Source organism: Cyrtonyx montezumae, unplaced genomic scaffold (genome assembly GCF_038088225.1).
Source record: "Cyrtonyx montezumae isolate F1298 unplaced genomic scaffold, pur_monq_1.0 scaffold_8, whole genome shotgun sequence".
NCBI lineage: Eukaryota > Metazoa > Chordata > Aves > Galliformes > Odontophoridae > Cyrtonyx > Cyrtonyx montezumae.
In genome coordinates, this window is record NW_027072089.1 from 77,237,649 (window position 1) to 77,250,441 (window position 12,793).

At 40.9% G+C, this 12,793-nt stretch overlaps 2 protein-coding genes across 2 annotated transcripts in view; one reads left to right on the forward strand and one right to left on the reverse strand.

Annotated features, from left to right (window-relative positions):
• LOC136059152 (vacuolar protein sorting-associated protein 4B) overlaps positions 1 to 12,793 on the reverse strand; it is a 382,624-nt gene that overhangs the window by 47,386 nt on the left and 322,445 nt on the right. The gene's annotated exons all lie outside the window — the stretch shown is intronic.
• SERPINB12 (serpin family B member 12) lies at positions 1,291 to 12,438 on the forward strand. The gene is made up of 8 exons (XM_065753129.1): positions 1,291 to 1,527; positions 5,664 to 5,849; positions 7,228 to 7,341; positions 7,685 to 7,816; positions 8,334 to 8,451; positions 9,581 to 9,723; positions 11,364 to 11,534; positions 11,629 to 12,438. Exons 2-8 carry the CDS (start codon positions 5,682 to 5,684, stop codon positions 12,031 to 12,033), a joined length of 1,251 nt encoding a protein of 416 aa, XP_065609201.1. The 5' UTR covers positions 1,291 to 1,527; positions 5,664 to 5,681; the 3' UTR covers positions 12,034 to 12,438.

Sequence of the window (12,793 nt, forward strand, 5' to 3'; positions counted from 1 at the left end):
AAAAAGCTGAGATACCTTGGACTGTTTGGCCTGGAGAAGAGAAGGCTGAAGGGGGATCTTATCAATGATAACAAATACCTAAAGGGTAGAAGTCAAGGGGATGGGGCCAGGCTCTTTTTGGTGTCCTGCAACAGGAAATGGGCAAAAACTGCAACATAGGAAGTTTTGTACTGACACGAGAAAGTACTTCTCTACTTTGAGGGTGACAGAACACTGGCACAGGCTGCCCAGAGAGGTTGTGGAGTCTCCTTCTCTGGAAATACTCAAAACCCACTTGGATGCTTTCCTGTGCAACCTACTCTAGGGAACCTGCTTTATCAGTGAGTTGGCTTCATGATCTCCAGAGGTCCCTTCCAACCTCTACAGTTCTGTGTTTCTGTCCTAAGGGTCTAGAAAAGTCAAAATTTGCACACATGGTGCAATGTTCTGAGGCAAAGCAGTGAAGCACTGCAAAGAAGTTCTAAGGGGATACACTGAGTAAAACAAAGAAATGAGTGGAGAAATGATGTCAATATAAGATGGAGAGAGAAAGCACAGAAAGTGGAAGAAGCAAAGAAGTGAAAGGGACTCAAAAATGGCGCTGAAAAATGGCTAGGACTCATAAAAGCAGCTGCAGAAAATATGGAAATAGAATGGAATGATGAAATAGATGAAATAGAATGGGAAAGGCAATATACAGAAAGAAGAAAAAAGATAAAGACAGAAATGGATGACTTAGGAGACCACAAAAATATGCAGAAAGGAAAAGTAAACAACAAAGTAAATGCAAGTGGAAGAGAAAAATAAAAGTGAAAAGGAGGAAAAATTTACTGGGGAGATCTAATGCCGTGTGCAGCTTTGTGCTTCGCATCAATTTCTTTGTATCTCACTGCGTGCTGGGGACATAACCCATGTGAAGCTTCTCCTGGACTCCTATTCTTAGCTCCAGTGATTTAAAATACCCCCTGGGTGGGGATTCCTATTACAGATCAAGGAAATACTCCTTCCTGCCTCTAATTAAATCCTTCCACACACATAAAGCTGGCTCTGTACCTGAAAGAGAGGAATATCTGTAGGCAACATAAAGCTCATGCATTTCCTATTCATTTGCTCTCTTTCTGCAAGCCAGCCCAGCTCCAAACAACGAATTTCTAAACCCTACCATGAATTGTGCACACTTCAGTGTCCAAGTCTCGATACTACCAAATTCAGAGGGGACTACACATGGCACTACACCTCGGACCTCCAGTGTTAATGCTGTTTTCCAGCTAAGACTGACTTGGCTTTGCAGTCAGGAGATGTTGCCAGAATGCCTCCTGCCAAACCAGTTGGGCAGCTTTGAGAGAAATGCTGTTAGCACACTGCTAGATATAGGTTTCCTGGTCTTCTGCAGGAAACTGCCAGATGACATTTGCATGAAATTACAACGTGCTGCCTTTATCAACAATTGGCTAAAGACTGAACTTTCCCACAAGAGAGTGGAAGAAATTATAATAGAGTATACACAGGAAACTCAGCTGTCTTCATTTAACCTCTTTGGGAAAGAAGGTAAACAATTTTTTTTCTTCAAAAATAACTTGTAGGTTTTTTGGGTTCTTTTTTTTTTTTTTTTTGGCAGATCCAAATCAATCTAAAGGTTGGTGAAGTAGACATCATGTTTACAGGTGGGGCAAAGAGGGAGGTACTTTCACAGGCTAAAAGAAAAGAGACAAAAAGACACCGCTAAAATTTGGGTGAGGAAGGTGGTCTTTTTTTGGGTGAGGCTGGGAATTTAGGAACACACGTTCAAAGCTATGTATTTAAAGATGCCTGCCTAAATTCCTCAGACTTTTGATTATGAAATTTCCCCAGGTCCTCTCTGCTTGTTCAGAGAGCTATAACTGCCACAGACTGAGTGTTTTATACCACAAGCAGATGCTTTTCTGTCTATGTCTCCAGAAGGGCTGAAGGGCTGTTTTAGAACAGCTCAACCCAATTAAAAAAAAAATGGCTTTACGGAAAGTGATGGTGCAGATGATCTGGGTAAACTCACCCATAAATTAATAGAAACAGGCTAATTTTCCTTCTTCCCTCAGGTTTCCATGGCACAAGAAAAAGCCTTGAAATGTTCAATAGACAAGAGAGGACATGCAATTCTTTGGTTGCGTGCTTGGGTGTTTCCTCTGTACCCCGGGTCCCTGCTGTCAGGATTGTTAATGTTCTTAAACAATGGTATATAATAGGGAGGGTGGGGTATTCTTCAGGTTTTGTTTTGGTAATGGGGATGCTTCACTATCAACATATTTGCTCCTGGCTTTGGCAGTGGTAAAAGCTTGCTGAGAATGTTATGCAACTACACACTGGCATAACAAACAGCTTGCCACTGTACGGCCATTGTACATCCATGTCTGTTTGAGCAGGAATAATCAGCCTAGAAAGAAGTGGAAAATATACATCCCGGAGGTATTGATGTAAAATAATAGAACCAGTTAGGAAAAGCCCTTTCCTCATTAAAAACAGCAGCATAAGGGGCTAAGTTGTTTGGAAGATGGACTCAGCAACATTTCTCTTGGAAAGATATTTTGTGCTGAAATGTCTTGGGTTTTAATTTAAAGCACCTTACTTTGGAAATGTTCTATGTTGCATGGGGAAGATTAGAATTTTTGTGTTAAAGGAAATTTCATTTTTCTTTTGTGTTGTGTCCCTTTAACCCCAAAAAGCCAACAAGTTTTTGTATGGATGGTCATGAAAAATAAGAAAGTAACTAATATCAACTGTAAATTTTTCACGTGAGGACACTGCATTATCTGTTCCGCTCTCCTTTTCTGGGACAGACACATATCATTTCTGCCAATTATTTCTTATTTCATAGAATCATAGGGGTTGGAAGGGACCTCAAGAGATCATCGAGTCCAACCTCCCTGCCAAAGCAGGTTCCCTACACCAGGTGTAGGGTGTTCTTCCTTTGCTTATGTGAAAGAAATGTACATAAAAGCACTTCAGTGGGAAGTAGCGTAAGTATGCAATTGGAATTATCATGCAGCACTGGGGAAAACAGGTTCCTTCTTGTATTCCTTTTCTACATATAGAATTACCTTACAAACCATGCTACCACTCTTCAAGCATCCACATCTTATTTACTACCTCCTCCAGTTGACTGCATAATCTAACATACCAAAGCTATTAATTATGATAGCTTTGAGCACAACTTTTCATTCTTTGAGAAATTTTGCCTTAATTTTATCTTGAGCCTAAAAGAAACTCTTGGGAGAGAACAGAGCGTGAATAGCTATAGAAAAGGAGCATTTTTCACTTCACAGAGTCATGGAAGCAATTTGTTATCTTTACGAGGCTTTTGGTATACAGTGGTTTCTACAGAAGGAGGTTCTTTTCCTGGGTAGCTCCCAGCTCACATATAACAACACCAGCAATTCCATCTCTCAGACTATGTTAACAGCTACTGTGCCATCATGCAAAGCATCTCTCTTCATCAGCCATAAAGCCACAGCCTGCTTGCTGCCTCTGCACAATTGCTAATGTCCTGTGCTAACACTTTGTCTGGTGCAGATCAACTGTTGTGATCTTCACGGAACACTTCCTTTGATCTTACATTTTCTTTCCTTCCCACTCCAAGATCTTTTAAAAGTACCATTTCCGTTTGTTGTCCAACATCTAGGTGTTCTCCAAGCTCCTCTGTCCTTGCAGTGGCTCCAAAACTCTCACTGACGAGCGATCACACAGATCACCAACATGGCTTAATAATGTGGACTCATACCCACATGTACTCCCTCCCAAATATCTATTAAGAAGTTCACTAAATCCTTTGGTTCTCTATTAAGAAAGTTCTTTCTCCAACCCACACCACCTCTCCCTCCACTGTTGCCTTGTGTTTCTGGGACAGCCCTCTAAATAGCTCACACGAATCCATAGAGTTGTTATTGTGGTTGTACCTGGACATCATCCTGAAGACAGTCTGCTGCTTTTTCTAAAGGCATGTGCCAGACACTTGCCTTTGAAACCTGTTCCCAGCTCTCAGGCTCTCCCTCTGTGCCTGGTGGTTGGTTCTTTCCCTGTGGTTTGGGGTGGAGGTGCCTCCCTTCTGTTGAGGAAGTTCATTAGCTCCTGTTGTCTCCTCGACGCCTTCTGAGGTCTGGACACACCTACAACATGCATCCTGACCTACATTCACAGTAAACAACCTCCCAGATCCATTTTAGATCTTTCACCAGCTGTGGAAGTGGAGCAACACAAACTTTAAGACGAAAGAAGTGCTGAGTTTTGTTTTCAGAAGGTTGTGGTTAATAGCTAATGAGGGTGGAGGAAAAGAGAAATGATTACTGCAGTGTCTTTCTCTTGTGGTAGGATGACTGTGCTGTTGTTAAAAGGAAAATGAAAACAGCATTTCATGTAGGGGCAGAAGCAGCAGAGCTAGTGTTCTAGAACAACTTTTTCAGGTTAATAAGATGTAACTCACATTCAGAATATCTTTTGAGTGTTTTCCTCTGTTTTACCCATATATGTTAGGTTTTCATGTGAAGTACTACGGGATTTCAGGGTGAAACAAGTGTCTTAGAATGATACATACATGAACTTTTTATTTTGAGCTATGCTTGTGTCTGCAAACAACCAAGAGCATATGGTTTGCTGTTCTAACATTTTTCCAGTGTGCCCTCCAGAACATCTTTAGTTTGACACTGAAACTGATGTGAGTTTTTTATGCTATAGTATTTTAAGTAAAGCTTGTGTGCTGCCACTGCTATCCACACAGCAGCCTTACAGTTCTTTCTCTAGAGGATTGATAAATCCAGAGTGGATTTAATGATAAATCGCTCTGTTACCAGTGTAAGAGAAAAGAACAACACAGATCTCGCCCTACCATTGAACAGAAAGCTTACAGACTTTCTGGAGCTGCTGGGCTATTGCCTTGTTTGGAAACTGCTGTCATTTATCCTTTCCGAATCAGTGGTTTCTATCAAATCAATGAGGAGACACCAAGTGTGCTGCAAACTATCCATGTTTCCATAGCTAGTAGTATCTGTAGCTGTTTATGTCCCTTCTTCATACGTGCAAATAATCACAGGCAATTTTATTTCCATAGATCTGTTGTTTGAATCCCTCACAGCACAGCTCAGGTTACCAGATGTGGTTAGATGCCTGCGCAGTTTCTGTCACCCCTGTGTGTCAATAATCATGCTGTTACAAGAGGCAAGAGTTGATATGATGACATATATTAAACTAGTTCATAGAAGGAAATCCATAGCTGACTGATTTAAATACCACAACCCTTCTCTTACAAATAAGAACGAGTAAGATAGACCATGGGAAACTCTCTCTTTAGGAAGAAATCAGATATATCCATGGGATAACCTGGTATAGAGAACCTGCTTTGGCAGGGGGGTTGGACTTGATGATCTCTTGAGGTCCCTTCCAACCCCTATGATTCTATGATTAGATGGATTAACAATTCTTCCTAAAGAATTCTTATATGGTATGAGTATGGGGCCCATTTCCAGATCCTGCTGTATCCATGTGAGTGTGAACTGATAAATGCATGCGAAGTTGGCTATTTCAAACTCAGAATTTAGCACATTTCAACTGTTTAGCAACTAGCTGTGGGATGATTTCAGGGCAGACAGATATTTCACAGTGCAATCTAACTAAGCAATCAGCCAATCCACATTTCTCCTTTCCCTTTCTGTTCCCAGACAGCTGTGGGCTTCACAATGGGCTCCATTTCTAGACTGATAACTGAGTTTTGCCTTGATCTCTACAATAAGATCAACAGAACAGCAGAAGGCCAAAACATTGTCTTCTCTCCAATGAGCATCTCTGCTTCCCTTGGCTTGATCCTTCTAGGGGCAAGAAACAACACTGCTGCTCAGATAGAAAACGTAAGTACTGCAGAAACATTCTGAGACACTTTCACATAGCTTGCTGTTCCCTTAGTGGCAATGCTGGGCTTTGCAGCACAACACCTGTGCTTAGTAGAAAAGCTAAACACAAGCTCAGGTGCTGCCTTAAGAGCAGTGCTTGGTGTGCTGTGATCCCTGCTCACTTATCACTTGTGGCACTCAAGAATCAAAATGTCTCACCCACAGAGTGCACGGAGGACACACAGAAGTCTGCTCCTTTGATCACTGTGCCTTTTACTACCTGCAGTGCAAGCTTTATGTTCTGTGATCTTTTTCTTTTTTCCAGGAGTAGGAAGTGACCAATACTCCTAAGATAAATATAGCATAAGGTAGTAGCAGGCTCTGGCTTTGTCCTGGTGGATCTTCATCCACCATACCCTGATACTGCCATGGGTCAGCTGCTGCCAAGGGAGACATGTCCACCTTATAAGGTTCCAAGGGACTCTTGCTTACTTTAGGGAACCACTGCAGATCCAGTGCTCTTATAAAGAGAGCTTAAGTCTTTGTATGCTGTGACAATACCACTATGGAGAAGCATTTCAAAATTTTTCAGTGAGATATTTGCACACTGGAAACGAGGTCCAATTTCCATCAAGGGCACTGTAGCTTTGATTCATCTCCTGAGCTGATACAAAGATTAGGAATGATTGCATAAAGCCAGTTTTGATGCTTGCAAAGCAAAATACTTTTGTCTCTCTGCCTGAGGCAACTTTTCACTTTGAAATTTAAGGCAACTATAATAATAAAAATACAAATCAAATACAAAAAAATACTGAGGGACTGGAAAGTAGTATTGTGGGGGACTAAATGCAAGTTTTTCTGGGTTTGCTAACATAGAAATGTGAATTTGAACATGGATACTACACAAATTCAATTCCATCTTTCCAATCTGACAGCAGCTGAGAAAATCTGAAGGGAAAATACTGAAAGGGCACTTACAGGCAGGAAGGGGACTGACTTTTTACACAGTCTGATAGTGATAGAACAAGGGAGAATGGCTTACAACTAAAAAAGAAGAAATGTAGGTGAGATGTTAGGCATATATTCTTCACTCAGAGGGCAGCGAGGCACTGGCATATCTGCCCAGAGAAGTTATGGGTGCTCTATCCCTGGAGGTGCTCCAGGCCAGGTTGGATGGGGCCTTGGGCAGCCTGAGCTGCTGGTAGCAGTTGCCCATGGCAGGGGTTGGGACTGGGTGGGCTTTCAGGTCCCTTCCAACCCAAATCTTTCAATGATTCTATGAAACATATTTCATAAATCTCCACCATTTATCCAGGACAGTGCAGGAAGTCTTTCCAACAAGGAAAATGCCTTCTTCCCAGTTAAAATTGCTATAATTTGACCTCTTCAACTGCAGGTCCTCCATGCCAGTAATGCTGCAGGAACAACAAGTCTTGAATCTGAGCTTGAAGGTGCAGACCCAGAAAACAAGTCTGAACTAAACCAGGAAAGAGAGTCTTCCCTCTCTCCGGTAAGTCTTTTTTTGTGTAGTACAAGACCCTGTCCTTCAGCCCACCGCAGCCTAGTAGTTGTAAAGCACCACAGTCTGCCACTGGAGGGAGTCAGTATCCCATGAACAAAGTCCACCTGGTCGACTAGGAAATGCCCGAATTACGTCGTTATCAGCCAAGTCTTCCATGAAGTCAAATCCAAAGCCCCCAGCAGAAGGGAGATCAGGCTACAAAGCTTAGATTAGTTGAATTTAAGCATAATTACAATGGGAGTTAGGCGTACATTGCAATTTAATGAGGATGCAAGTTAACCAAAACTATACCGAGGAATCTTTGTAATCGGTGTGTTTGAAATATTCCTAGTGTAACACAGATGGGGATCTTAACCACGAAGCATTCCATGCACTGCTTTCACAATTACAAAACCTTGGCAAAGACTACGTTTTAAGCCTGGCTAACAATCTCTTTATCCAACAAGGATTTGAACTGAATCAGGTAAGTCAACCATACCTCATAGCCTCTATGGCACTGATCCCCAGCTTTCCTGCAGCCATATGCCCCCACTGTTATCCCTTCATGTGTATTTTTGAGCAGCTGTGGTGCTACTTGGACCATATCTCTTAGGGTTGTTGGGGAAGAGACAAGAGTATCAGCTTTCAGTGCTTCTGTTTAAAAACAAAAATCAAGACAACACCCTGCAGAATAAAAGTAAAGCAGATCTTTCACTTTTTGCATATATCTACATTCAGCCAGAAGTGCACCTATAGCCAAAAATGGCTTATTCAAGCTGTCTGCAAGCTGCTTCTGGAATATATTCCTATTCACAGCTTTGCAACGTTTTTGTTTGTTTTGTTGAACAATTTGGATACTCGAGAATCACGCAACTCATCTTGTATACTTTGTGTTATTCCGCCAAGAAGACTCTCACAGTTTCTGAACTGTTGACTCCATTTTAAAGAGAATAAGCTCTGAACAAGTTTGGCTAACTCACATTCTTTATTCTGCTTTACAGAAATATTTAATGTGCAGTAAGGATCTATACGGAGCAGCCCTTGAAACAATGGACTTCCAAAGGGCTCTTGAAGCAAGCAGGCTAAAAATTAATGATTGGGTTGAAAGTGAGACACAAGGTAAAAGAAAGCAAAACCGTAGCTTACTCTCTTTTCTCCCTTCCAGTGTGCCTTCAAAAAGAATTCAGCATATGAAAAGTCTTGTTCATGTTTCTAGGTTTCTTCTGCTTTTCAAAGATACTTTGTTGTTCCTGTTCATTCTTTAATTTATTAGCTAAACTATTTCTGAATTAAAGATGTGTTGTTACATTATGCCATTCTCCTACTAACACGCCTAGAAAGGTAGCTCCAGTAGTACTTCTGAGGGTTAAATAGATTCCTACTGCAGGTACAAAAAAGCAGGGGATGGAAGTTATGATCTTTACAGTGAGACTGGGAACAGCATAGCTGAGAGAGAAGATAACTGAGGAGCTGGCTGCACATAGAGCAATGCTAACAAAGATGAGTGATTTGCCCATCTGTGAAATTCACTATTACAAGTCACAAGGAACCAGCTTTTTGCACGTTACAGGCACATAGAGGCCATTGGCATTTTTTTTCCTGATTAAGCTGAATATGAAATATGCCACTTTAATTTTATCAAAGCTGCAACATCAGCAGGATGAAAATCTTATAAATCTTCCAGCTGAACTCAAGGCAGAACTTACTGAGGGACAGGTGAATAGATTTGAAAGCTTCTAATTTCTTAGTGCTCATAACCTGACTAAACCTGTCTTTGGACTGACAAAGCAGCCTGTGACTGATGTGGGAAAAGAGCTACAAAACCCCAGAACATCATTGTTCTGTATGCTTGTACAAAGCCTGTGGGCTTGGGAAATCCTACCTCAACCTCTGTGTAGAAAAAAAAAGTGTGAAGGGAAAGACACTCATGTAAAATGGAAACACCAGGATTAATAGTGCTGCCCCTTTTCCTGTGGGTGGGCATCACCTGGCACATTCATTTTACCACTGACACTTGGGGTTGGCTAATTTGATGAACCTATGTACCTTCCTCTCCCAAGCAGGCCAGTACTAGGTAACAGTGCTGAGAAATTTACCATTTCCTGCTTGTATTGTCCTTGTCCCTTAAAGAAACGAAGAGTTGGATTTCTAAGGTACTCTAAAGCTAAGTTCACAGACAAGTAATTGAGTCTCAATCCAGAGTCTTAATAACAGCTAAAACACCTGTGTTCTCCAAAATTCCCTCCAGGTAAAATCAAAGAACTTTTTGCTCCAGGAGTGATCGATTCACATGCTGTTCTGGTGCTGGTGAATGCAGTCTACTTCAAAGCATCCTGGGAACACAAGTTTGAGGGAAAAAACACAGTACAGAGAGACTTTAAACTGAATCAGGTACATATGCTTTCTATAAATAATGATTTATCCTGTGTTATGTTTACTACAGTGCTAGAAGTACAAAGTTGGGGGCTTTCAGCTGTGCTGTGAGGAAGGCATGGGAGTGCTGGGAACTTAACCTGTTTTTCCTGTTGGGTCAAGATAGCAGGAAGGCTTTTCAAAGAAAACAATCCTTACTAAAAAACTGTGAAAGTCTCAGAAGTTGCAGCAACTCAGCATTCAGGTGTTAGCCCTGATGAGCACTTTCAAACCTAATAGTCACTCTGGGCAGTTGTCATGGATAGAAGCTAAATGCAAAGATCTCATGTCACACAAGCTCTAAGGGGTCTCCCTGGCTTCTATGCATCCAATACATTTTAGCATGAGCAATGCAACTGATCATTTGGCCTCAAACAAATGAGGCAAAATATTAACAAGCCACAAACACACAGGTGGAATTGAAAGAGGAAAAAAATCCTCATAGACTATTTTGGTTTACTTATCATATTTGTAATGGTTAAAATGTTTTTTTTAAATATGTTTTAATTTTTAGTCCTTTTCTCCACCATCCTTACATCACTGAAGCTTTCATTGCTTAACTAAGGTATAGTCAGCATAGCTGCAAAAAGTTATTCAACAACCACATTAATCCAAGCTCTGTACAACTAGACAATGTCTTCAAAATAGATGATCAAAACCATTTTAATTAGGTTTTGTCTTTTCATATGACATGCTCTCATTTCTATGAAAACAACTAAGTGAACCACCAAAAAAATGAACTCACAAAGAATGCAGATCTAGCTCTGATCTGAAGTTGAAGAGCTTGAAGAGCTTTGTCTGGGAAAAACTCTCTAAAGTGTTCCTCATCTATAAAGACAAAAGGTCAGAAAGACATATGTCACTGGCTATAGTGCTGCACTGCAATTTGTTAGGACACAAGAAAGCTTAATTTTGGTCACTAAAGTTTTTGACTTGAAATATAGCTTTGAGTATGAAAATTGAAAATTACCTATAGCTGGGAGCATTTGGAGCACTGCTAAAGTCACAGAAACTATGAGGTAGGGAGAATCTGCACATGCTTTCCTTCATGCACTAATTAATTGTTATCTACTAGACTTTTTTCACTGATTTAGAAGGTAGGTAAGAAGCTAGCTAGAATCTTAAGCCTTTACACAGGTTTTGAACAAACTCATCACAAAGGAAAGTGAGGATTAGAAGACGTAGAAGAACACACCTGAGATAGAGAGTTATGATTTTGGTCTTAAGCCATCTACTACTTCCTGCCTAAAACATCTATCTAATAAATGACAACCTGATTCCTGCAGTGCTAGTTCTTCTTTATCCCATTCCAAACTAGGACTTGGAAATCCCACCACCATCAGCTTGTTTGGCTGCAGAGTAACAGTATTAAGCCACTTTGCCATCTGATCAGTTGTGGGGAAATTGCTTTGTTTCTTTCTCCCCCGCAGTGAATTATCCCCTTCATACACAAATGGCAAAACTAATCTTTTGTGTCATTTGTATGTGCAACAAAATAAAGAAAAATGTTTAGCTTTATAGCAATTATCACTGCAAACACAGACTATTGATATTGCACCTGAAGTTTAAACATTAAGGACTGCACCACTTATGTGATCATTCCACTTTCTTTTAAATAGAACAAGAGCAAGCCTGTGCAGATGATGTATCAGAAAGGCAAATTTAAATTAGGCTATATTGAGGAGCTGGGAACTCAGGTGCTTGAACTCCCTTATGCTCAGAAGCTGCTGAGCATGATCATCCTGCTGCCAGGAGGCACAGCAGATGGATCTACCAGTGGACTGGAACAGGTAAGTTTGAGGACTGCAGCTAAGCTGGCCTGAAAGCCAATTGTCTGAATTAAAGCTGGGCAATAATCTAAACTTTCCTTTCCCCATCTTCTAGACTGAAAGCACAATGACCTACGAAAACCTAATGCTGTGGTTCTCTTCAGAACATATGTTTGAGACAACAGTGGAGGTGTACCTGCCCCAATTCAAGCTCGAAGGCACCTTTAACCTCAATGAGGCATTAAAAGCAATGGGAATGACTGACATCTTCAATGAATCAAAAGCTGATCTTTCTGCATTGTCATCTGAGAAATCCCTGGTGTTGTCAAACATTGTCCATAAGGCTTATGTGGAAGTCAATGAGGAGGGCACCACAGCAGCAGCTGCTACAGGAGCTACCATTGTGAGGAGGTCTCTTCCCCTCATAGAGGTGTTTATGGCTGACCACCCTTTCTTATTCTTTATTAGGCACAATGCCACCAATACCATTCTTTTCTTTGGTAAATTCTGCTCACCTTAAAAATCAGGGACATCTTCTAGCATGGTGAGAAAAACCTGGATGAGAATCAGAAATTCTGTTTTTTCCCCTACACCTTCTTAACCCTAAGAAAGGAGGTAGTACGAAGTAATCACTGCTATCTGATTAGCTTAGAAACATCAATTGGATGCTCTACTGTTACGCTCCTTGAATGGCAAATACTAACCTGAATACAAAATAGGAGTACATTTCCCCTTAACTTCACTGGATATCAAGAACATTTTGTTTCCTTAAGGCCTGAGTATGCTCCTGCATAGCTTATAGCTCTCCATCTGTAATGTAATGTGGCACACCTACATGTACTGCAGTACACCTATTTGCCTAGCAAAGGTGGAATTTGTATGCTGCTACTTGAGGAGAACCATTTGTAACAATTTTCAATACCTGCCAGTACAGCCAGGTCTGTCTCAATTAGCAGAGAGAGGCTTTGGAAAAGCTTTCTACTCATACATCTGTGGCAAATCCTTCACATCATGGAGATCTCACTTTGATAATTCCCTTTCCTACAGCAGCAGTCACAACCAAGCAGGAAATACTTATTTACAGCAAATACACATTTACTGACAACTGTACCACATTTTTCCCCATGACATATGCTGGATCTATCCTTGTGCTATATAAAAAGTTTATGCTAGAAGCAGCTTTGGTTTCATTTATTGTTTAGATAAAAGTCTAAATCTGAAGTCCCATCTCATCAATTGGAAGACAGATGGAATATGACATGTACTCCTTTCACAAGTCC